Source organism: Oryzias latipes, chromosome 2 (assembly GCF_053564925.1).
Source record: "Oryzias latipes strain Hd-rR chromosome 2, Olatipes_Hd-rR_3.1".
In the NCBI taxonomy this organism is placed as follows: domain Eukaryota; kingdom Metazoa; phylum Chordata; class Actinopteri; order Beloniformes; family Adrianichthyidae; genus Oryzias; species Oryzias latipes.
The window spans coordinates 33,080,010-33,105,932 of NC_136238.1; the positions used below are offsets into that span (position 1 = coordinate 33,080,010).

General features: G+C 40.9%; 1 protein-coding gene and 1 long non-coding RNA gene across 2 annotated transcripts in view; both read left to right on the top strand.

Annotated features, from left to right (window-relative positions):
- LOC144990535 (uncharacterized) overlaps positions 1 to 3,155 on the top strand; it is a 35,498-nt gene extending 32,343 nt beyond the window's left edge. The window contains exons 2-6 of the mRNA XM_078944057.1: positions 563 to 715; positions 1,446 to 1,571; positions 1,650 to 1,813; positions 1,953 to 2,040; positions 3,010 to 3,155. Coding sequence (XP_078800183.1) covers positions 563 to 715; positions 1,446 to 1,571; positions 1,650 to 1,813; positions 1,953 to 2,040; positions 3,010 to 3,155 — 677 coding nt within the window. The remainder of the gene's footprint in view (positions 1 to 562; positions 716 to 1,445; positions 1,572 to 1,649; positions 1,814 to 1,952; positions 2,041 to 3,009) is intronic.
- The window catches only part of LOC144988226 (uncharacterized), a 237,683-nt gene that overhangs the window by 115,548 nt on the left and 96,212 nt on the right, over positions 1 to 25,923 (top strand). The gene's annotated exons all lie outside the window — the stretch shown is intronic.

Genomic DNA, 25,923 nt, shown 5'->3' on the forward strand with positions numbered 1-25,923 from the left:
TAGAGGTCTGGTCTTGGTATGAAGCAGCAAGGGGAAACCAGCTTTGGCTGAGGCCCTGCTGTGGAGGTGCCCACACTGGAGTGTGCAGCTGACCCTGGTGCAGTGTGGTGTGGCTTAGACCAGGCCTTAGACCAGTCACACACACACACACACCCACACACACTGAAGGAGGAGGGTTTGGGGAAGAGAAGGAAGGAGGTAAGAATGTGTGCCCTGTCTAGGCTACCCCACCTTGGTGGGACACAGCCTGGGTATATAGAAATATACTTTTTCAATTACAAACCCCATTGAGACATTGTGAATTTGGGCTATACAAATAAAATAGAATTGAATTAATATGAAAATCATCTGAAAGATGCTGATCTGAAAATGATAACAATGTTTTTTATGAAGGTACTGACTTGCCTGTAACTCTGTCAGTCTGCCCCAGGGCAGCTGTGGCTACAACCGTAGCTTACCGTCACCAAGTATGAATGAGGAGTGAATGAATAATGGACACAATGTAAGCGCTTTGAGTGTCTTGAAAAGCGCAGATAAATCCAATCCATTTTTTGCTCTGCAGTGAAGGTACTTCCAGATGTGTTAAAGGGCTCCAGCATTGTCCTCAGTCCAGATGATCCAGAGAAGCAGATCATCAGCATAACATGGAAACATGGACCTGATTTGGCTGCAGAGTGGTTTGGATGGAATCAAACTTTCTTCAACATCTTTAAGGGTGAGAACTTAGTATTAGAACAATAAACAAATACGATGAGACTTTGGTGATGAATCCTTGTTGTTGTAGAAGAGTTTTGTCTCAAATATAATTATTAGACTGGCTTTAACTCCAGGAATCAAAACTAAAAAGGAAACCTGACACTTTTTTCATCTAAGAAATAAAAAAGTGACTGTGTAAGTAAGTAAATCATTATTTATATAGCACTTTTCTCAGAGAGCGACTTACAAAGTGCCTCACAATTTTACAATATAAAACCAGTAGTGAGACCCAAATAAACACACACAGGCATAGAAGTAAACAAACAAACAGGCAGAAGTGAACACAAGTAAAAGTCAGCTAAAAGCTCTCCTAGATAAAAACGTCTTAACTTGAGCTTTAAAACACTCGACTGACTCAATCTTGTGCAGAGACATGGGGAGATCGTTCCAAAGTCGGGGAGCGACTGCCTGAATGGCGATGTCTCCCCTAGTTTTAAAACGAGTATTTGGAACACATAAGATTTTTATCAGTGGACCTCATGAAACATGCAGGAGTGTAGAGAGTTAAAAGGTCTGAAATATTAATCAGGGTTTGTCCGTGCAAGGCTCTAAAATCTAAAATCAAAATCTTAAAATCTATTGTAAATTTAACAGAAAGCCAATGTAGAGATAAAAGCAGATGAGTGGTAACAAGTAAGAACAAGTGAGTTTGATGAACATTTCAACATAAATATCTGTCATTCTTCCAGATACCTGTAGCATAAATACTGAAACAGGGGAACTGACGATCAATGATGTGAAACCAGAGCACAGCGGTGTTTACACGCCAGATATCAACGGAAAAGTCCTATCTGCTCTGAAACTACAAGTTCTCTGTAAGTTCTAGTTAGTTTTTCTGTAACTCTGATTGATTTTATACATCAAAACAAGTTTTGTATTTGTTCTCTTTTCAGCTCCTGTCCCCAAACCCAGCATTATTCATGACTGTAATCTTGAAAAACCCAAATGTTCCCTCAGCTGTTGGTTTGACAGAACAGATGATCTGGGAGATGTGGAGGTTTTCTGGATTCTTGATGACAGCCATGAAAGAGGAGGCAGGAAAATACAGATCACAAAGGTACAGAGACAATATTTGAGAAAAAAAAACACACAAAAAAGAAAGAATTGGAACAAAAACACAATTCAGTCCTAGTTTTCCTCTAGTGAGGATTCTGACTTCTGTCCACCATGATGAAACTTTGAACTTTTGTCTTCAGGACACAAAGGAGGAGACGTTTATCTGCAGCCTGAAGAATTCTGTCAGCTCTGAGAACAGCTTCAAACTGCAGAACCCTCTCCTTCCTAGTGAGTCATCATGTTTGTAGAAACCAGAGAATCACTGAAACCACTAGAACCCAGAACCAGTCATTCCTGACTGTTTATTCTCTGTGTTCTGTTTTCTTAGGACGAATAGGTGTTCCTGAGTGGATTCCTGTGGTCGGGACACTTGTTTATCTTGCTTCAATTGGCACTTTAGTTGGATTGATTTTTCTCAAAAACAGTAAGAAAATATGAAGGTAAAAATGCTCTAAAAAAAAAGGAACTTGTGGATTTGATGTGAGATCTTGTAATATAGAATGTGAATACCTGTGCATCAAAAATGTGCATCTGTGTGTAAAAATCTTCTGCTGTGAACTGACAAATTTCCAATTGCATGTGTTCATTTAGAGTTACAACTTCAAATCTGTGATTCCAACTGCTCAAATGTGCTTCTGCATGTGCTCCAATCTGCTGGTGCAAATGACAGGTGCGCTACAACTGCGCTCTGAATTTTGAGACATTCCTTGTGAGAAACTTGTGTCAAAACGAATCTGTGTCCGATAATGGACCTAGGGGTGGGGTGGGGGGGGGGGGGTGGGGGGGTGGGGGGTTAGAGGAGGCGGAGTCAACCAATAAGAGTGCAGCACTTAGAGGACTTGGTAGTGTTAGAAAGGTCTTCACAGATTGGGACTTCCTGCTTTAATAACTCTTCTGATACGTTCAAATGGGACAGAGTATCTCAATCATTTTGTATTAATACAGAGAGTGAACTACAAAATGCATTTCTAAAGAAAAAACTCCTTCCTGCATTTTAATCAGAAATGATCTCTTCGTGCTTTAAATGCAGACATACAGACGGCTGCGAATGGGCCGTCAACAGGAAAATCCTCTTTGTTGTAGCAGGACAATAGGGCCAGGGCTATTGAGCAGCTTTATTATAAATTATATGTATTAACATTTGAAAAAAAAATTTAGATTAGATCAACGCGTTCCCCGCGGCTGTTGCGGACCCAGGCGACGGAACGGCAATGGCGGAGTGCGGCTGTGGCGAACCCAGCCCACTGAGCGATGGCTGGGTCTGCGCGAGCGACAGGCGTGCTCCGCCGTCAGTCAGCAGAATCCTCACTTCTCCATCCTCCGCAGAGCTCGGCGTGTGTTAATACAAGATGATCGAGAGACTTGCTGTCACATTTGAATGTTTATCAGAAGAGTTATTAAAGCAGGAAGTCCCAATCTGTGAAGACCTTTCTAACACTACCAAGTCCTCTAAGTGCTGCACTCTTATTGGTTGACTCCGCAACCTCTAACCCCCCCCCCCCCCCCCCCCCACCCCCACCCCTAGGTCCATTATCGGACACAGATTCGTTTTGACAAAAGTTTCTCACAAGGAATGTCTCAAAATTCAGAGCGCAGTTGTAGCGCACCTGTCATTTGCACCAGCAGATTGGAGCACATGCAGAAGCACATTTGAGCAGTTGGAATCACAGATTTGAAGTTGTAACTCTAAATGAACACATGCAAATGGGAATTTGTCAGTTCACATTAGAAGATTTTTACACACAGATGTCGATTTTTGATGCACAAGTATTCACATTCTATACTACAAGATCTCACATCAAATCTAAAAGTGCGTTCTTTTAGACACATTTTTACCTTCATAGAAAAGTCCAGTTTCTATCAGTGTTAAATTGTAAACATCCAATCTGTGTTCTTGATCTGAGCTTGTTGAATGTGGTTGTGGTGTGGAATGAATTCAGGGTCTCTAAAGTCCTCAGTCTGGTTCTGCTTGGTTCTCTGTTGGAAACACAGAGTTCTGATGAACATGTTCCACATCGTGCTGCTTTTAATGACCCTCTGTTTCGGTCAATGTCAGTAGATCCATGTAAAGAAGAAGCAGGTTTCAGAAACACGTCTGAATGGTTGCAGATGAAATACAAACCTGATCCATGAGATCTGAACTCAACGTGGAGACGACAAGCTAACTCTGTTTTGGTTTCTCTAACAGGACGTGACAGGGTTAAGATGATTTTTAAAAAAACACGTGCTACCATGCTGGAAGAAGGTGAGATCATGAATCTTCTCTACATCAACATAAGTATAAAATCAGCAGCAGTTTGTGTTTGAATCACAGACTCTCTGTGACCACGTGTTCTGAACTCAACGTGGAGATGTTAATAACTCTATTTTGTTTTTTCCAGAAGAAACACCTGCTCCAGAGTCGGTTACAGGTGAGATCAGGAATCTTCTCCACAAAACCATGAGTGTAAATAAGCAGCAGACTCTGTGTCCATGTGTTCTGAACTCAACGTGGAGATGTTAAAATAACTCTATTTTGGTTTTTCAACAGAACTTAACAGGATTGCAGAAAAAATACGTGCTGCAGGGTCAGATATTGGTGAGATCATGAATGTTCTACAGAAACATGAGTGTAAATCAGCATCAGTCTGTGTTTGAATCACAGACTCTGTTGGGAGAGGGGAGTGGATGACTAATCCAAGTGCAGACACAAACTGATAGAAGTGAAGTTATTTAATTTGACTTGGCAGGCAGACTGGTAGGCAGGCAGGCCGGCAGACTGGAAGGCAGGCAGGCAGGCAGACTGGAAGGCAGGCAGGAAAGAGATGCAAAAGTTATTTTAGTTGCTCTTGAGTGTGAAGGATTGTTCAAAGCCAAGGACTTGTTACCACAGGGTGAACAATAATCTGGCGCTGGCTGGAGATCCTCCTCAGGAATAAATAGAGTCTATGATGGCCTGCAGGTGTGGAGGTGCTGATTGTAGAGATGAGCAGCAGGTGTTGTGCTCCAAGGAGAAGGCATGCTCAACAGAACCACAACAGTACCCCCCCCCCCCCTCAACGGGAGCCACCAGGCAATGGAAAACGGTCTGGACGACGCCGGCAAAGATCCCGGATCAGGGAGGCATCCAGGATAAAGGACCGAGGAACCCAGGCACGCTCTTCCGGGCCATACCCCACCCAGTCAACGAGGTACTGGAACCCCCGATCACGTCAACAAACATCCAGAAGACGTCAGACAGAGGCCACCAACCAACCGGGCGGGAGGAGGGGGCTTGGAAGGAGGGACCAAGGCACTGGAACAGACCGGCTTGAGGTGTGAGACATGGAAAACGGGATGAACCTTCATGGCGGCAGGGAGCCGGAGATTGACCGCAGACGGGTTGATGACAGCCAAAACCTCAAAGGGGCCCAAGTAACGGGGAGATAGCTTCCTTGAGTCAGTACGGAGTTTGATATTCTTTGAAGACAGCCACACCTTCTGACCAGGGCTATAGCAGGGAGCAGAAGACCTCCGGGCATCAGCCACGCGGCAGCTACGTTCCCGAGCACGCAGGAGTGCCCGATGAGCCAATCTCCACACTCGACGGCACCTGCGGATGTGCATGTTTGCCATGTTTGCTGCTGCATCAGTGACAAGACACCTGACCTTTCCTGCTATGCCCCACTCCTCCATGAGGCTCCTTTTAACCGTGGCGATGTTTTTCTGCTGTGTGTTTCTGAGGAAAATGCTGCACTGCCAAGACTGGTGAATGGAGTTCATGGCTTTCTTTGTCCACATAGTGGCCAGTAACAGCTAGATATGCCTCCATATTCATAGACGTCCACATATCAGCTGTTAAAATAACAGCAACGGCACTCTGGAGGTCCTTTTTGGTTTTCTCTTTTTCCTCCTCATATCTCTGGCTCACCAAGTCCTTGATGGTCTGAAAATAGCCATACAAATACTGTTACACCAATAAAATATAGTTATATAGTTAGTAAAAACATATAATAAAAATCCTTAAACATACCTTCATGCTTGTTAGAGCATACGAGGGTAAAATAAGCTTCAGGAGCTCCCTGAATCCCTCATTTTCAACAAAGCTGAGTGGCTGACAGTCTTTGATGATCATATTGACCACTGCCTCATCCACTGCTTGCTTGTTTGGAACTGCAAGCAAAAAGGAACTATTTTGTCAAAAGCTTGATAAAAGGACTGTCATTTTTACAAACAATTTCAAATAGACATAAGACGACATGGTGGTGTAGTGGTTAGCACTGTCGCATCACAGCAAGAGGGTTGAAGGTTTGATACCAGGCCTTGAGCCTGTCTGTTTGCATGCATGTTTTTTTTTTAGCACAATTTTCAGAGAGAATTTCAACATACCTGGGGTACTCTCATGAGTATCTGCCAATTCTTCATTGCCATGCTGAGCTTTATAATGCCTCAGCCTTGATGAAGTGTTCTTATTGATATAAGATAACTCTGTGAAGCAGAGCCGAGACTTCACCTACAATAACATAAAAAGTTAATTTATCTGAAAACAATTTAAACCTCTTAACAGAACATTGCATTCACTTGTTAAAAAAAATAGACACCCTATCTCATGATTACGAGATCAGGATCTCATAATTACATGATAACATGAATAAAGTAACTGTAAGGCTCTTTAACTGACTATCATATGTATCACAGGTCATTCACTTGATAAACTGATAAAGTGAGTGAATCCAATGCGCCACCGTAAAAAATAGTATATACAGTGAAGGAGAAAAAGATTTACCTTGTTTGGCGTCACAAGATCAAAATTATTCCACACCGGGGAAAACTTCCTAGGACGATCCATGATCAAGCAAAACTCCATCCGACAAACCCACGACATGTTGATACAGTGTGCTTCCTTATAAACACACTTTGGCGCGGCACATCCGAACGATACAGTTCCTGTATCGGTCACGTGATTCTTTCTTAAAGCAATACACGCACCGATACGAGGTTTCCCTCTTGAGCTCTCAGCACAGTGCTGATGCACCAGTGTCGCTCGTCCCATCACTGCGAACAGGAGCTCTGTCGTCAGCGCAGACTGCTGGATGTCATCTGGAAACCACAGCTGCAGCTCCACCACATAGGTATGTTAGCTTCATCAAAGAAACAGAGAAGCCCCTTAGTTCATCTCTCACTGATTTCTCCTTCAGATTTGGGTTTTATTGAGTCTTTATCAGCAGCTGATTCCCTCAGGTTTCTTTAGTGGATATCGGGGTTTTGACCTTTCCCTAACACAGTAGGGACCACAAGCCAAAAGATTTTAAGGCCCAGTCAGAAAAAATGTGATCACACATGATAGAACAATTCTGAACAAAGTAAAAATAAAATTAGCTCGATAGACTTAAAATTAAGTCTTAAGGATTTCTGTTGTTTTGTGAATAGAAAACAATGGGAAAACTTGGTAATTACAGGAACAAAACATTAAATTGAGCAAAAATGTTTTTTTCTTCTTCTAGATATCACATCTTCCCTATTTTTGCTCCAAACACTCCAATTTTCACAGGACATTATTAGGGTGCTTCAGCAAATTCTAACACTTTTTAGCTGATTAATATAATAAGGGAAATTCATTTATTGGTTCATTTGATTACACACACATTTCAAGTGAATAAACCTCTTCTTTTTAGTTTCATTAGCCATCATCCGAACATCCACAATACTCAATAACCCAGCAACAATCAGGAGCTTTCAATGATGATCTCCAGACTTCCATCCATCAGTTTGTAGCTCTACACAGCTTCATCTCCTTCATAAATTACATTAAACCAGGATGGAAATCCAGGGACTTGGGAAATAACCTTTCCAATGTAGACTTCAACACCTGCAAATGAGTGGCGTACCCTTTTACCTGGTAAGAATGGGATGGTCCTTTTTTCTTGGGCACACTTGGGGACACTGTGAGAAGTACCTGCAGCCACAGCAGATTGGATGAGAAACATTAAGTTATCAACCCAGGTCACCCCCCTTCCACCTTACACAGGGAAAAACCACAACTGAATTTTGGTCAATTAATGTCACTGCCCACAAACGTGACCCACCAGCTGATCCTACTCAATAATCTATAATCAAAACAAATCTACAGTCCCTGACTAAAGTCTTGTCGCTTATCCATTTTGTAGATACAAAAGTGTATAACCTCACTTTTAATGAATCCATTGGTTTTAGAAATGTCCCATTTGAAAGCTAAAACCCTCCCAAATTATGTTCAATATACTAAAATGTAATTGCTTCACTGAAGAAAGATTGATCATTTAATGAACACAGAAAGGTCACATTTTGGCAAGACAAAAGTTTTGTCGCCTACAGAGAGTAATGTGAACATTTAATAAATAATGTACTTCAAAAACAAAAATATGTTGCATAACATCAGTGAATTAAGTAGTGCTACTGTGAGATCCATATTTAATATCTTGTATGACTTCCATGAGCTTGAAGGAAAGCATCCATTCGGTTTGACAATGATTGATACAATTTATCGATGAAGTCATCAGGAATAGCAAAGAAAGCAGTCTTCCATGCCTCCCAGAGTTCATCAAGATTCTTTGGTTTCGTCTTCCATGCTTCCTTTTTCATTCTACCCCAGACATGCTCAATGATGTTCATGTCTGGTGACTGGGCTGGCCAGTCCTGGGGCACCTTGATCTTCTTCGCCTTGAGGAACTTTGATGTAGAGATAGAAGTATGCCATGGAGCACCATCCTGCTGCAGAATTTGATCCCTTTTATGGTTGGGAATGTAAGAGGTAGCTAATAGTTCTTGATATTTTAGGCTATTGATATTGCCTTCCACCCTGCAAATGTTTTGCACACCCCCATACTGGGTGTAACCCCAGACCATGATTTTTCCACCACCAAACTTAACTGTTTTCTGGGTGGATCTTGGGTCCATGCGGGCTCCAGTCGGTCTTCTGTGATGTAATTCAACTGAAGACTCATCTGAGAAATCCACCTTCTGCCACTTTTCCAGCATCCATCCTTTTAGCAGGCTGTGGGCCTTGGCAAATGCCACACGTTTGTTTAATTGCCTTTTGTTTAGTGCTGGTTTCTGGGCACTGATTCGACCATTGAGGCCATTTGGAGACAGAATTCTACAAACTGTTCTGGTTGAAATAGGGACATGAGGTGACCAGGCCTGGTGGAGCTCTGCTGCAGTGGAAAAGGGGCTGGCCTTGGATTTTTGACCAACAAACGGTCCTCCGAGCAGTTGTCATGCGGGGTCTGCCGGACCTGGGCTTGTCAAAAACATCTCCAGTCTCTTCAAATCTTTTTCTTATTCTTTGTACTTGACGCTGAGACACATTGAAGGTGTCAGCCACCTCAGCAGTGGATCTGGTCTTCAGCCTCTTGATAACCAACGCCTTGGTCTCAGGGTGAATCTTAGGCATGTTGTCAGAGGTCAAGTTGCAGTTGATGTGAAGGCCTGGTGTGCTGGGGTTCTTTTTAGATACACCCACTAATTGATTGATCAGTAATTGATCACAGGTGAGGCTGTAATCTAGGATTGGGTGCATCATATGACAAGGCCACCAAACTTTTGTCTTGCCAAAATGTGACCTTTCTGTGTTCATTAAATGATCAATCTTTCTTCAGTGAAGCAATTTTATTTTAGTATATTGAACATAATTTGGGAGGGTTTTAGCTTTCATATGAGACATTTCTAAAACCAATGTATTTAGCCACATGTGCTGCAATGTCTTCATCCATTTTAAGTTGCTCCTTCTTCCTCTTCAGATGTTCCTCTTGTTCCTCCAGTTCCTGTTTTTCCTTTAACAGCTTCTGTCTTGCCATTACTGCTGCCAGGTCAGCTTCTGCTTTCAGATGTGCAGATGAAGTAGAAGAAACAACAGACCTTCTCCCAGAAACTGAAGTTTAATTTTCCACATTTGACACACTGTCATTTGGTTTAATGTCGTCTTACATGTCTGCTTTACTGAGCAATGTTGCAGTGATATTTATTTGTGGACCATCCTCTTGTAGATATTGAAGCATGTCTTCAACTTCACCAATAGAGCGCATTCACGCGTCACCTCATTGCGTCACTCAACTTAAAGTCACTCAGCATCGGACCGTTTTGCGCAGAACTAAAGCTCCTTCAGCCACGAGCCAGACCATCGCTCCCAATCTTCAAACACTTGAACTACAATCCTTCCACTGGCACAGCTTCCACAGATGGTCTTACCTGGCTGTAATTTACTTTGATAGCAGCTCCTCCTTAACTTGACAGCCAGCGCCTACCTCCACTTACACGATGTCCGAGTAACTAAATCCTCCTTTGCCACTCCAGATCTCTGCTCCGTTGCTCAATCACACAACATCCGTGTTTATTGGCCTTTTTTTGATGACAAAAATGTAGCGACTTCAATTGTTCAAAACCAAACAGTCGCTGAGAGGCTGACGCTGGGTGGGTCCGGGTGTTGAATGACACGTTCAAAGAAACCATAGAGCATAACGAAGTTTTTTTTTTTTTTGAAGTTTAATAATGAAAAATGAAGGTAATTAAATCCACTTGTTATATTGTGATCAAAAAAATAGCAAAAAACAAGGAATCAAACAAAAGCGAATAAAGCGAATAAAGCGCATAAAGCGGTCAACAAAAAGTATGACAACCCAGCTCACCCCCCCCCCCCCCCCCTTCCACCTTACACAGGGAGAAACGACAGTTGAGTTACAGTCAATTAATGTCACCGCCCACAAACATGTGACCAACCAGCTGATCCTACTCAATAATCTATAATCAAAACAAATTCATATTCATTCAACATAAGAAAGACCACACTTAATTCATGGCACCTACAAGTCTCTTCTGGTCCTCCAGACTCCTCAGACATTTTCTCCAATGATCACAGAGTTTATTGATGCTTGAAAAAACCTAAAAGTCCTGGAAACGTATAAAATTCTCCTTGTTGTGTTTGTGTCCCTGCAGTCCTCCCCCAGCATTGGATGACTGAAGAAGAAGATCTCTGCAACCAGCAGAGGAACTTCAGAGTGGAACAGGAGGAACCAGAACCTCCACAGATTAAAGTGAAACAGGAGCAACCAGAACCTCAACAGATTAAAGTGGAACAGGAGGAACCAGAACCTCCACAGATTAAAGTGGAACAGGAGGAACCAGAACCTCCACAGATTAAAGTGGAACAGGAGGAACCAGAACCTCCACAGATTAAAGAGGAACAGGAGGAACCAGAACCTCCACAGATTAAAGTGGAACAGGAGGAACCAGAACCTCCACAGATTAAAGAGGAACAGGAGGAACCAGAACATCCACAGATTAGAGAGGAACAGGAGGAACCAGAACCTCCACAGATTAAAGTGGAACAGGAGGAACCAGAACCTCCACAGATTAAAGAGGAACAGGAGGAACCAGAACCTCCACAGATTAAAGTGGAACAGGAGGAACCAGAACCTCCACAGATTAAAGAGGAACAGGAGGAACCAGAACCTCCACAGATTAAAGTGGAACAGGAGGAACCAGAACCTCTACAGATTAAAGTGGAACAGGAGGAACCAGAACCTCCACAGATTAAAGAGGATGAAGGAGGAAACCAACATGAAGAATCAACATCAACTACAGATGAAGAGACAGACCCACAGAACAGAGATCAGAGGAAGAGAAGAGACAGAAGTCATGTCCAAAATGGGTCTGATGAAAGATATTGTGCATTTAAAAAATGTGGTAAAAAGTTTAGTGGGCGGCCTCAGTTGAAATTTCACATGAAAACTCATACAGGAAAGAAGACATTTTCTTGTAAAAACAGTGAAAAAAGTTTTAGTTATAAATCAAATTTAAAAAAACACAGGACAACTCATACAGACGAGAAGCGCTTTAAGTGTAAAGAATGTGATTCAAGTTTTAGTCAAATGTCTAGTCTAAAAACACACATGAGCATGCACACAGGAAAAAGGCTTTTTACTTGTAAAGAATGTAATAAGAGTTTTAATCAAATATCTACTCTAAACAGACACATGAGAATTCACACAGGAGAAAAGCCTTTCCCTTGCAGTAAATGTGATGCCAGTTTTAGTCGAATATCTATTTTAAAAACACACATGAAAACTCATATAGGTGAGAGATAGTTTTTATGGCTGATAAATGGCTCAGCCACAGTATTTTGTCAACTCACAAGTGAGAAGCTTTTCTTTTGTAACCTTTTTTTTGTAAAGGAGAGAACATTCTCAACTTCGAAAACAAAAAAACTTAAAGCAGAAAACTCGTACAGTACATGTGAAAATGTCATTTAGCCTTTTTTTTAAAGAAAGAACTTTGATTTAATTCAGCCTTAGTTTAATTTAGTGAGTTCAGGAAAAAAAAGAACATTCTAACAAATGTTTATGTCAAAAACTGTTAGTGATCATGTTTAAAAAGTGTGTTGTGTCCTTCCTGCCGGCGGCTGTTTCGGTATTGGAGGGGTAAATTATCTCAGTTAGACTGGTGGACTGATTGTATTTTGCACCTTCACACATTGCCAAAATTGCCTAAATCTTTTTCAAAGACTATGATGTTACTCTTTGATCAACCAGTAAAGTTCCCTGAGCTGAATCCAATAAAGGAAATCTATGATCTGTTAACAAGGGGAAGATGAAACACCAGGGGCCTGTTTCAGAAAGGAGGTTCAACCAACTCTGAGGTTGAACTTGAACTCTGAGTTGGTCAGTCGGGAGATTAACAACTCTGAGTTCTCTGTTTCAGAGAAGCTGATCCGAGTTAGGTCAATCAACTCTGAGTGGACTGATTCGGAGGTGAGCGTGAGCACCGCGACTATAAGAAGCCATTATCCATGGAGCGCAGATATCACGAGTCACCATGGCAACCTTGGAAAAAAAGAGGTCTGCGTATTTTTCGCCAGCTGAACTTGACGTGCTGCTGCAGAGTTACAGTGAATATGAGCACATATTCCAGAAGAAAAGCAACACCACTGCATCTGCAAAACAGAGACAGTTTGCGTGAGTTTGAAGTGTTATTCCTGGTGTAATTGCATGAAATGCTGCATAGTGTACAGAACCAATCTGGGGGGGAAAATGCATTTAACGTTGGTAATGTTTAGAGGACTTTTTTGTTAACCTTCCCCTCTTGCAAACGTTGGTCAGATTAATATTAATACATGTAATAAATTTGGAAAAATACCGCTTCGTCTTTAAAAAGGGGAGGGGACCGGCAGAAACCTTGAGTTTGGAGAATAAAACCTGCTCCCGACCAGGTTAGGTTCACAGCGTAAGTAACCATGGATACTGACTCCGAGTATAAGTTACCTCTCTTTCAGAAACGGGTTTGACTTACTCTGCTTTCTCTGGTTTAACAAACCTCCCATTCTGAAACGGAAAACCCAGGGTTTCCCTGATTTCAGGGTTAACGCACTCAGAGTTTACACTTAACCTCCTTTCTGAAACAGGCCCCAGGTTTAGTTAGTCTCTGATGCGCTTTGTAGTCAAATCTGAACATTGAAATGAGACACAGTGTGATGACGTCACAACAGCGCTCAAAAAGTTTCCTAGATACATTTTTTTCGGAGAGAGGGGGGGTCGGCCAAGATGGCGTCTCGGTAAGACACTCGCGTTCGAGCTCCGCTTAAAAAGCCTTGTTAAAGCCAAAATTAAAAAGACTGTGACAACAACAACCGTATATTTATATCACCACCATGCCAAAACCCGAAAATAAACGGAAAGAGCGAGAAAGTCTGCCCACAAAAGGCTGTGTTATAGACGCACACAACTATGCTGACCAAGCGGCTGCAACAGACTCAATGGAAGCTGACGATTTCACTTTGACCCCCCTCCCTGATACGCCACTGAAGTCCCCACTTCTGAAAAAAGGTAAAGCTTCTGAAATCGAAGATCCTGAAGGCATTGTTTCCAAACTCTCTTGCCTCATTAACTCAAGATCTGACTCCATTGAAAAGATGGTGGGGGAGAACTGTATGAAAATTGAGGGTCTGAAAAAAACTATTGATTTCCTTTCGGAGGAACTGAAGGAAATGAAAACTAAAATGAAGGAGATGGACACAAAAGTTAAAAAGGGGGAACAGCGCATGGGGTCCTGTGAAAGTCGCATTGAAGAGCTGGAGCGTTATTCTCGAAGGTGGAACTTGCGGCTGGCCGGGGTTCCAGAAAACAACACCGAAGATGTGAAAGCTAAAGTCATCAGCATCTGCCAGAAAACCTTACTGGATGAAAACATCAAGGTAATTGAAGGTCTCGACATCGTGCACAGACTTGGAAGGAGGGACATTAATAAGACCACGCCACGGAACATCATCCTCCAATTTTCCTCCCGCGCCCTGAGAGATGCTCTCTGGAAAGCAGCCAAAAAGTCCAGATACCTGAAAGAAAACAACATGCGATTCTCTGAAGACCTCATCGCTTCTGACCGGGAGAAACGACGCCTCCTTTGGCCGCTGGTGAGAGATGCTCGGGCTGAAGGCAAAACGGCGTACTTCGTTGCGGGACGTGCCTTCGCCAACGGCACCGAGTTGTTCCTGCCCCCTTCCACCTAACCGTCACCATGTGACCATCCTGAGGATGATGTGGGACACCAATCTGACTCCTTTCTGGTAGAAAACTTAACTTCAAGGTGTCTGGCAAACTTAGTTAAAATCTTTCTGTTTTGATCTTGGTTGTTAAAATGCGACTATTCACGTCACTTAGCTTTTAATGACATTATTAGGCTTTAAACATGTTAATATTCTGAGTAAGTGAAGCTCGAGTTCTAACGTGTTTCTTAAAGTAAGAAGCACTCTTCTGAAGTTCATATTTCTCCTTAGTGTTCTCTGTTGAGAATTTGTTCTATTGTTCATGTCTTTATCGTTTCTTTCATTTAATGCCAGGGGTTTAAGAAATATTTTGAAACGCTAAGCAGTTTTTTTGTTCATCAAACAATTTAAATGTGATTTTTGTTTTATTCAGGAGTCTCATAGCACAAAGGAAGATTTAAACTTTTGGAAAAGTCAGTGGGGTAAAGAAATATGGGGAGCTCATGGTTCTAAAAAAATGGCTGGTGTTTTGATTTTAAAGGATAAATTTCTTGGGGAAATCATCCATCACTACAGTGACCCTAATGGGCATTTAATTATTATGGTGCTGTTAATCTGCCAGAATGTGGTGATCATTTCTAATGTATATGGCTACAACTCTCCTTTGGAAAACAGTCAGTTATTTGATTTATGGGATGAAAAAATTAGTTTGTGGCTTAAAAAATATCCTGAGGCCTTTTTGATTTTTGGTGGTGATTTCAATGTTGTTAATGACAACACCTTAGATAGACACCCTCCTAAAAAAACTAATCCAAACAATAAGTATTTAGAAAATTTCATGGATAAATTTGAAATTGTGGATGTTTTTAGAGCAAAATTCCCTTTATTAAAATCCTTTACTTGGCACACCAAAGATTATTCTAAACAATCTCGGATCGATTACTGGCTGACGTCAAAAAGAATTAATGTCACTAATGTTGATGTAAATTCTCATCCAGCTCCCTTTTCTGACCATATGATAGTCACCCTAAAGTTAACTCTCTCTCCAATGTCCAACATTCCCAGGGCTGTTTGCTGGAAAATAAATAACAGTCTTCTGTCCCACAACACTGTAATAGAAATTACAAAAAAATAATCCAATCATACTGGGAAGAAGCTAATGCATCAAAAATATTCAGCCCTCAAATGGGAATTATTAAAATTTGATATTGGGAAATTTATGAGATCTTATAGTAGTAACTTAGCAAAACTTAGAAGGAAAGAAGAAAATGAACTTTGCTCTAAAATTGCTGCCTAAAAAGCAGTGAGAACATCCCTGAAAATGAGCTGATAGAACTTGGTGAATATCAGAACAAGCTGAAAGAGATGTATAAAAGGGAAACACAAGGTGCATTTATAAGATCAAGAGCAAAGTGGATGGAAGAAGGGGAACAATGTTCTTCCTATTTTTTTGGACTACAAAATTCTAATTTCAGCAATAACTCTCTGAATTCTTTTCAAATGAACAACAAAATTGAAACAGATCATAAAATTCTTGGCTCTTTTTGCTCTGACTTTTACAACAAACTTTACTCCTCTAATTACTCAGAAATTAAAACGCTAGAGCTACTAGATTCTATTAAACATTTTAAGATTATCAGTGAAACACATAAAAACTCTGTGATGCCAGTATAACCTTAGAGGAAGTGCAAGATGCTATAATGATTCTAAAAAAGAACAAATCTCCCGGTAATGATGGATTGTCAAGTGAATTTTACAAAAACTTTTCAACGGAACTTAGTCCTTTTATCCTTGAGATGCTCACTGAAAGTATTAATCTGGAAAAACTACCCCCTACTCTAACACAAGGTATTATATCACTGATACCCAAACCTATTAAGGATAAACTTCAAATTGATAACTGGAGATCTATCTCGTTACTTAATAATGACTATAAAATATTAGCTCTAATTTTAGCCAAACGAATTAAACAAACCTTAACATCTATTATAGACGAATCCCAATCAGGATTCATGTCTAATAGGCACACTACTAATAACATCAGATTAGTTTTGGATTTATTGGATGATTCCGAACTAATAAATGAGAATAGTTTTATTCTGTTTTTGGACTTTTATAAAGCCTTTGATTGCCTAGAACATGAATTCATTTATCGATCTCTAGAAAACTTTGGGCTTGGACCATTTTTTATAAAAGCTATTAAAACTCTCTACAATAATTCTAACAGTAAAATCAAACTTAAATATGGTACGTCTCCAAGATTTCCGGTGGGTAGGGGGGGTACGCCAAGGCTGTCCAGTGAGCCCTTATTTATTCCTGCTAGCAGCACAACTGCTTGCAGCTTTCATCCAGGAAAATAACATCCATGGCATTTCAGTCGCTGATAAACAAATTCTTATAAGTCAAGTTGCTGACGATACCACTCTTTTTCTGAAAAATTCAGATCAAATTCCCGTTGTAATCAACCATATTCATAAATTCTCAGACGCTTCTGGCCTTAAACTTAATATAAATAAATGTGAACTTTGACCTATTTCAGAATGCGCTCACTCAGTTTTACATGGTATACCTGTAAAATCACAAATTACTTATCTTGGGATTATTATTTCCAAAAAAACAGAGGATAGATGCAACCTAAATTTTAATCCCATAATTGAAAAGACCAAAAAGAGATTTAACCGCTGGCTTCAGAGGGACATCACTTTAAGAGGAAGAACTTTATTATCCAAAGCTGAAGGAATCTCCAGATTAACATATCCAGCACTTGCCCTCAATGTTAACGCATCCACATTTAAAACCGTTGATAAAATGCTTTACAAATTTATTTGGAAAAATAAAACTCACTACATTAAAGATAAAGTGCTTTTGAACCCAATAGACTCAGGAGGTCTCAATGTCTTAGATTTCACCACCTTAAATTACACCTTTAAAATCAATTGGATTAAGAAATTTCTTAGCAACCCAGATTCCTTATGGAATTTTATTCCATACTATTTATTTTCTAAACTCGGTGGACTCCCTTTTCTTCTCCAATCTAACCATAACATTCAAAAGTTGCCCATTAAATTAGCAAATTTTCAAAAACAAATGCTTTTGGCCTGGTCTCTAATCTATAAACATTCATTTTCTCCTCACAACTTTCATATCTGGAATAATACTAATATTTTATACAAAAATAAATCTTTATTCTTCCCCTACTGGTTTCAAAATAATATACTCTATGTAAATCAACTTTTTAACTCAGGAGGGTGTTTAATGTCATATAATCAAATTTTAACCACTTATATTATTCCAGTTGCCCCCAAAGAATTTGCAATAGTCATGGATGCTATTCCTGAAGGCATTATAATGTTATTTAAAGGTCTTGTTCACCCTTTACCCTCACATTCAGTCTCTTTATTTGAAACCAATATTGGCAAGACCTGCTTTACTACGAGAACATCTAAAAGAAATAAAAAAATAAGATCACTGTTTCAGAAAGATATTGCAGTTGTTCCCTATGTGACCCACTATTGGAGAAAATTTGCCCCAGATATTGAATGGAAGAAAGTTTGGACTTTGTCCTCTAGGGCTGAAACGATTCCTCGAGTTACTCGAGTTACTTGATTACAAAAATTCCTCGAGGCAAAAACTCTGCCTCGAAGCCTCGTTAAATTCCTATGACGCGCATTATACGCGCGGCGCAGGGATTTGATTGTGTCACACGGACCGTTTATTCACACGGACCTTTTGAATTTAGTTGGCGCGATGGCGGAGAATAGATCTATAAATAAACGGCAGAAATTGTCTAAAGTGTGGGATCATTACACACTTAATAAAGAAGAGAACAAGGTGCAGTGTCTCTACTGCAAAATAGAGCTGGCATACACAACATAAATTAGGTATGCCAGATAAATTAACGTAGTCTAAGCCTAGTGATGTTCGCTGATTTTAATCCCATACTGCATTTGTAGCGATGTCGTGATGCGGTTTGACTAGATATGACGTTTAACTTTGATGACGTTTTAAAGTAGTAAACGTAACTATCACGCTCAATTGCAAGAGATTATAGCCTCAAAAAAGAACCCCTTGACACACACACAAACACACGCACGCACACACACACACGTACATTTTGATGTTTGTTTTGAGATTACAGCTTATTATTTATAATTGTTTTATTTACATAATTTTTTTATACATTTTATAAATTGTGTACCTGGTTGGCTTGATATTTTATATTCATTTTTTGTTCTCAGGTTAAATCAACTAAATTTTGCAGAAGGTACAATCCTTTTTTTGTAATGTTGTGTATTGAGAAGACAATACAAGAACACACACAAATCGTTTTATCCGATTACTCGATTAATTGATCGATTAAGTGCTAGATTAATCAATTACAAAAAGAATCGATAGCTGCAGCCCTATTGTCCTCCAAATATTTTATTTCAAATAAACCCCGGGATGTTTGCTTTAAACTTCTTCACAGATGCTACCCAGCCAAATCCTCATTACACATAGACATTGATGGAAAATGCTCCTTTTGTAAATTAGACACTGAAACAATTATACATCTTTTCTGGAAATGCCCCCCCAACAGCAATTTTTTGGAAAGAATTTTCCTCCTTTGTTCAATGTAAAATTTAGACACAGTTTAGCTCGTGCTGGTTTGCGGCGCCTTCCGTCCGTGAAACCCGGGTTCGACTCCGGGCTGCTCCCTGTTCCCTTCTCTACCTCTGCCGGTTCCAAGCCCGGTTTGAGAAGGTTGCGTCAGGAAGGGCATCCGGCGTAAAACATTGCCAAATTTACCATGCGACTTGTTCGCTGTGGCGACCCCTGATGGGAGAAGCCGAAAGTGAAAGTAAAGTTCAATGTAAAATTTATACAAAAATTTGATTTGGTATACAAGGATACATTATTTGGTTTTTATTATGTTAATAATTCACTAATAAGGGGATAATATTAAATTAACCCTTTATTAATACTAGCCAAATTCCATATTCATAAATGCAAATTTTCTGGAAAAAAAAACCTTATTCAAACTTTTTATGATTGAGTTAAGCCAATATATCCGAACAATAAAATATTCTTCCAACCCCAAAGCTATAAGAATCTTTGACACCCTGGAATTTTTTAAATGTACAGAATAGCAACTTACTGCTTTTACTGCTCTTGTTTATAAATTTTTTTTCTCCTTTGCTCTTTATGTTCCCCTGCCACATTTTGTTACTCTTTTTTGTTATCTCTGTACTCAAAAACGGACTTGATTTTGTATCCTGTACATCTTCAATAAAGTTTTGAAAAAAAAAAGTTTATAATGCTAGGAGCTAAGAGCTAAGTCCAGTAGTCCGGTGTCACTTATCTGATTCTGGAGGAATTTATCCAGATGAAGTTGACACGGTCGTCCAGGTACCACGCAGCACTGCAGTGCAGTTACTAACCTCCTAACAGAGCCCAATGCTCAGAGGATCCCAGCTGTCTGGAGGTGACGCCTCCTCCTGCCACTGAAGGAGGAGCAGAGAGGAAGAGGAGCAGCTGAGGGTTCTGCTCAATGAGTTATATCACTAGAGGAGACACGCCCGTTTTAGAAGCCTGGCCGACGGTGGCGGAGCGCGACGCCATCTTGGTGAGGTCGACGACGCCCACATGGCAATGATTTCTATTGCTTTTAGAGGTGTCTAAGTAGCTTTTATATACTATATATATTTTTACATTTATATATATATATTTATACATATATGTAAAAACATTATATTTATACACCCGGTTCCGGGTTACACGGCAGGACGCGTGGTGTGCCTCTCTGCGAATACAACTATCTTCAAATTATTTAAAAGGTTGATTTTCCCCAAAAAAGAGAGCTGACCATGCCCCCGAAGAAGACCTCAAAAAGACTCTTGACATTATTCAAGAAACGCTGAAAAGTTTTATGGAACAAGTGTCAGCTAAGCTAACGCCACTTTGGGATATGATGGAAGAGTTCCCAAGATTTCGGGCTCAAAACGAGCAGCGAGAAAACCAGGTCGAGATTCTGGAGAAAAGACTGGACGATGTGGAACAGCAAGTAAGGATGAATAATGTCATTCTCACTGGAGTACCATTCAAGCCTCGAGCTAGCACTGCTAATGCTAGCGCTAGCGTAGCTAGCAGTGCCAATACGGAGATCGGTGCAGTGTCTTTGGATTAGCAAATACATTCATTTCTCACATCTAAAGGGATTTCCCTGGATCTCAATACCATCGAGACCTGCCACCTGCTCCCCAGGAGAAAGGAGACGGATAAACCAGCGATCCTCATCAGGTTTATGAATCACAAACACAAGCTAGCTTTGATGAACCAAAGGAAACACCTGAAAGGTTCGGCTGCTTATCTGAACGACCATCTGACCAGAAGGAATGCTGAAATCTCAAAACATGCACGGCTTCTCAGGAAGCGTAAGCAGATTGAGAACACTTGGGTTAAAGGCTGCAGGATTTATGTCAAACCGCTCGGTCCAGAGGACCGGTCCAAGGTTCTGGTGGTGAACACCATGAAAGACTTTGAAAAGTGTTTGATCACGGTCGTCTGAAACAACATGGAGTAATAAACCAAAGAGCCAAATAATTTCAAGAAATATGACACGTGGATTCATCACTTTACGTAACCTGAATAACAGCAGAGTTCTGACCTGCAGACAACTTGACCTCAACTTTCACCGACTTTTAATGATATTACTTCACTTTCTCCAAAACTTGATAAATTGATTCAAAAATCTTTCCTAATGTAGCATAATTTTGCACATGTTTTTAACTTTTGATACTTGATGAAATTTTGCTATGAAAATTCCTGAAACAGTGTTGTGTCTATTTTACTGTTATAGTATTATGTTTTATTCTGATGAATGGCATTTATAAGTAACATAATCTGCATATTGTTCAGATGACTGATCTGCATTTTGAAGGAAAGAGATTCGTCCGTTTTTGAGTTCTTTCCATCCATGCGTGTTCGATAGTCGAGAGTGGTAAAACAAACAAGGATTCAACCGGTTAAAAATACACGGAGTTTATTTCCCTGACAATAGTTCTAAAGCACAGATTAAAACATTAATGCAGATATATCTGGATTCTCAAGTAAAGATCTACTGACGCACAAGTTACATGCGAATTACTTGTAGATTTTCCTAAGAACAATGGAAAACTTTAAAACCAGTCTTTTTAAGATGTGTTTGAATCTCCGCCTTCCGGAAAGATCATGGTCGCTGGTCCTCCGCCCCTGGTCGCTCTGATTCGTCAGCTGATAGCCCGCCTGCTTCCTCTGGCCAATAGCTGACGATTGCCAGCTTCAGATCCGCTCCGCCTCTCGGGGGCCCATTTCACCGGCGCACACAGTCCGATGATCAAGAGAGTCCCCATCTGGTCAGAGTAAATCATTCCTGGACAACTCAAGGTTCCTTTTACCGGTATCCAGAGCAAAGGTCAGCTCCAACCTCCACATGAGAACACGAATCTTCACACTTTCCCAGGGGAAGAATCTTCAACCCAGATGGTACGGATGTAGACCATGGCATATTTATTGCAGCTATGGAAGACACCTAACTTTGCACAAAGAACACCCTATGTCTTCACAGGATGCTGCAACCATAAAGCAAAAAGGAATGTCACACGACCATAAATCTGGATGGTTCAAAATAAGTTCACTTCACACTAAGGATAAAGCTGTAACATAATGAAAAATAAGATATTAAAACATACATTTTCTACATTTCCCTCTCTTGATCACACAAAGTGTGATCACCTAAAAGATTTAACACTACTACACTCAAAAACAACAAAACATTACAAACAGGTCCACCTGACCTGACAGCTGAGGTCTGAAGCCCGCACAATCTGTGACAAAATATTTCAAAGGAGTTAGGCGTCCATGCATGAACGTGCAAGCGAAACCTGTCGGAGCATCAGTTAAACATTCAGTGTTCAGTCTGACAGAAACCACCCCTAAGGATGCTCATGCTCACAAGATCGACCTAACCCCTTGGCACAATGTCATTACTAAAAGTTACATAGTACAAAAACTAAAGTCGTAAATAAGGTAAATAAAACAAATTCAAAGTCTAATTCAGTCTAATTCAAATTCAAATAGTAAAAAAAAAACATAACCGTAAAAAAGATAACAGTTCCTGTAAAGCAAAAGAACACCTGGAATTAAGGGGGAGGAAAGCGAGACATGTTAAGGCAGAACAAAATCACACAGATGACTAAAAGAAAAACAGAATAGTTAAACATAACAGCAAGCGTAATTCAGGAAATTACTTTCATCTCCTCCATGGGGTCCCATTGGAGGGGCTGTGATACATGCGTTCTACCTAAATAAGAATAGCAATACGTAAAATGCAACAAAATCCAAAAGGTCCTTCAGGGCCTCGAACACTCGCGTCCTTCTGTATGTCCCACAAGCGCTGACCAGCTTGGACCAGGCCTCCTATGAACTTCTCAATAAACCTGGTAATTAGAGATCTGATACAGAAGATACAACAGAACAGCGTGAAAGAGCTTGGAGTGTCCACACATACGTACCTTCTCTCCAAGATGAATCTGCTGTGGATCTAAATATTGATTAGCGTTAGGGTCAGGAACTTTAAAATAAAAAACAATAACCAAAAACCATATCAGAAAAACAAAACACAAGACACAAGAATCATGTTACGCCTGCGGAGGGGAGAGCAGCAAATGTGATGGGAAAAAGTCCATCAGTGTTTCTCTTCTCAAAGGTCTGCTTCTCCTCATGCTGTCATTAAGAACACAAGTGGGGAAGAAAAAAATTCAAGAAAAAAGGAAAGTTCATTAGAGACAGTCGTATAACTGCCTTATCAACCCAGGACAGTGTCGTAAAACTTCCTCATCCTTGCTGAGGATGAGTGAACCAGAGGAACACACAAACAAAGCTGTAGAAAAAGTGAAAAAGGTCAATCTGAGTTACCATTTAAACATCCCTTCTAAACAAATACATTCAAATGATAATAATAAAACAATTTGACGATGATAATAAAACAATTTCCTTAAGACTCCCTAATGTCCATCTCCCTCTCTTGGAGTGGAAACATTGCAGAGTCAAACAGAGATAAGGCACAAACACAAAACCAGATAAATTGAAAGGAAAAATATAAATTGAATAAAAATTGAACATAAAATAGGAGAACAACAAACAGATCAGTGCACCGTTCAGATTAACAGGCGTCCTGTCCACGGTCCTGTGAAAAGCAAGATCACAAGGTGAAGAAATGAAACCACTTATTGTCGTTGCCTTGCAGCCGTGAGGTCTGTCACCCTTGTCGTTTAGCATTGACCTCAAGGGGTAGTAGGTTCCACAAAACAAAGAAGAAAATGTCTTCCATAACCACAAAGACTCAAGAAAACCATCATTTCTCTTACTGTCTCTGGACATTTATGCTGCAAAACAGACTTTCTATGCTCCGTAGACATTGAAGAGCCTGTGCTGGAAACAGTTGTACCTAAAAATGGGACTTCCCTTCTGCAACGTTGCAAATTCCTGTTAGACACTTCAAAACCCAAATCAAACAACGTCAAAAGAAGATCTTTCATTACTTGCAGGCAGGTTTCAGCAGTCGGTGCTGTTAGCCGGAGATAATCAACCTACATCAAAAACACAACCCTCTAAGAGCATAATATCCTGTCGGAGAAACTTTAAAAAGTGATTGAAAATGCCAGGAGAATTTTTAAATCCTTGTGGCAAGCGTGTGTACTGCAAACTGAAACCTTTATACTGAAACGCGAATAGATGTCTGCTGTTCTCATGTAATGGAATGCAAAAGAAGGCACTTGCTAAAGCAATAGCAGTGAACCACACACAAACCACACACAGTGTGGGGTTAAAGTTGACAGCATGCTATGTAGATCAGGCACAGGGAGGACTGGAGTAATGATGACTTCACTAACAGCCCTTAAATCATGTGCCATGCGATAAGTTTTATTATCTGCTTGTAAAACCGGTCTCAAAGGAGTAAACCGTGAAAAATATGAATGCTCAATTACACCAGAGTTCCACAAACCAATCAGAATTTCCTTCATCTGCATCCTTCACTCAGCGGCACTGAGATCTAAAAACATTTGCTCCTGCAGTTACCTGAATCTCCACCGGGGAAACGGTGAAGCATGAACAAACATCAAATGAACCTGTTGACCATGAAGCATCAGAGAGCGTTTTTAACATCACCTCTGCATCTTCATGATCCGTCTTCTATCTGCTGCGATGACTGACAATGCAGAAATGCTCCAGAACTGAGGAGTTAGTCCTTGAAGGCAAAGTTATCCTGTACATATTTATTAAGGGAGAGAAGTGAACACCTGAAAATCACAGTTTAGACAGTTGTTTGTTTACATCCCTCTCAGTCATGGGTCTGAGTTGCCGAGCTTCATGACCAGGGGAGTGCTAATTCTATGTGCGATACAGGTGTGACTAACTTCCGGTATCATGGCAAATGTGAGTGTGCGAATGCAAAATAAACTGTACACCCTCTTGACCAATATATATGTCAGTGTAGTTTAAAATGCCACGTATGGCCGTCTACCTGATGAAATGCTTCCCGGTACAGTTGATCATCCTCTTTGTCATAATAGAATGTGCAGTTCAGGTCATCGGAGGCGGAAAAATATTGCTTCTAGGACAGGACTCATGGCATCCAAACCCGAAATACATGGACACACCTGGCGTTTCAGGGCCCTCTGGATCCAGCAGGTGTCAGCAGTGGGGGTTGGCTGTGGGGTGTGGCATGGCATCCAGTCTGAAAGAATGCTGGCTCCTGTTTTGACAAAAACGTTCCGTCCCAACAGATTCACAGGCGTGTGTGGTGAATGCACAAATGAATGTTCCACCATCTGGTCAAAAGTCAGTCAGATGGTCTTTTGCAGGTTTTGTGGAGTCATATGTTCATTTGTCAGAGCTGATGGAGGCAACCGGCAGTTTATAGAGGAACACATTGCACCAGTGTCCATTCATGGAGTTACCTCTGAGCTTGAAAGGAACCATGGCTCCTGCATCACCAAGTGGTATTGTCCAACTTGCCACCTGTGGTCCTTGCCACGGTGGAGGAGCTTGGAGCGGTTGTGGGTGCTGTTCATGTCCTCTGCTCCTGGTTTGTGCATCCTGCTGTTGGGTACCTTGTTGTGGGCAGTCGTTGCCATATGTCCTGAGCGCCACAGATGTCATTTCCAGCTGCTGCTGGGGGGGTCCCTGGGTGGCTCACGCCTTCCAGGAGGGGATACCCGTCCTCCTGTCCTGGCCTCCGATACCTGAACATTGCTACAGGTCCTGAGGGTATTTAAACTAATCATGTTGTTCGCTTTTTTTTTTTTTAAAACAACTTCATTCATTCATTGCCAAGATGGCGGCGGCGCGTGCACACGCAGCGGCACAGCGCTCGCTGTTTTTGTTTGTTTTTTTCATGTTTCTGTTGGTGCTACAGACACTGGAAGCGTTTACTCAGTACAGCAAGACGGAACTACTTCAAATTAGTTGGAATTGTCAATTTAATACTCCCCCAAAGTCGGACTTTATACCACCCGAGATCCAACGGACTGCCACGGCCTTAACCATACCCCCCCTGTGGCCAAGGAGACGGAGAAGATACCGTAAACAAAAGCGGGGGAGGAGAAGCGGAGCACGCGCCA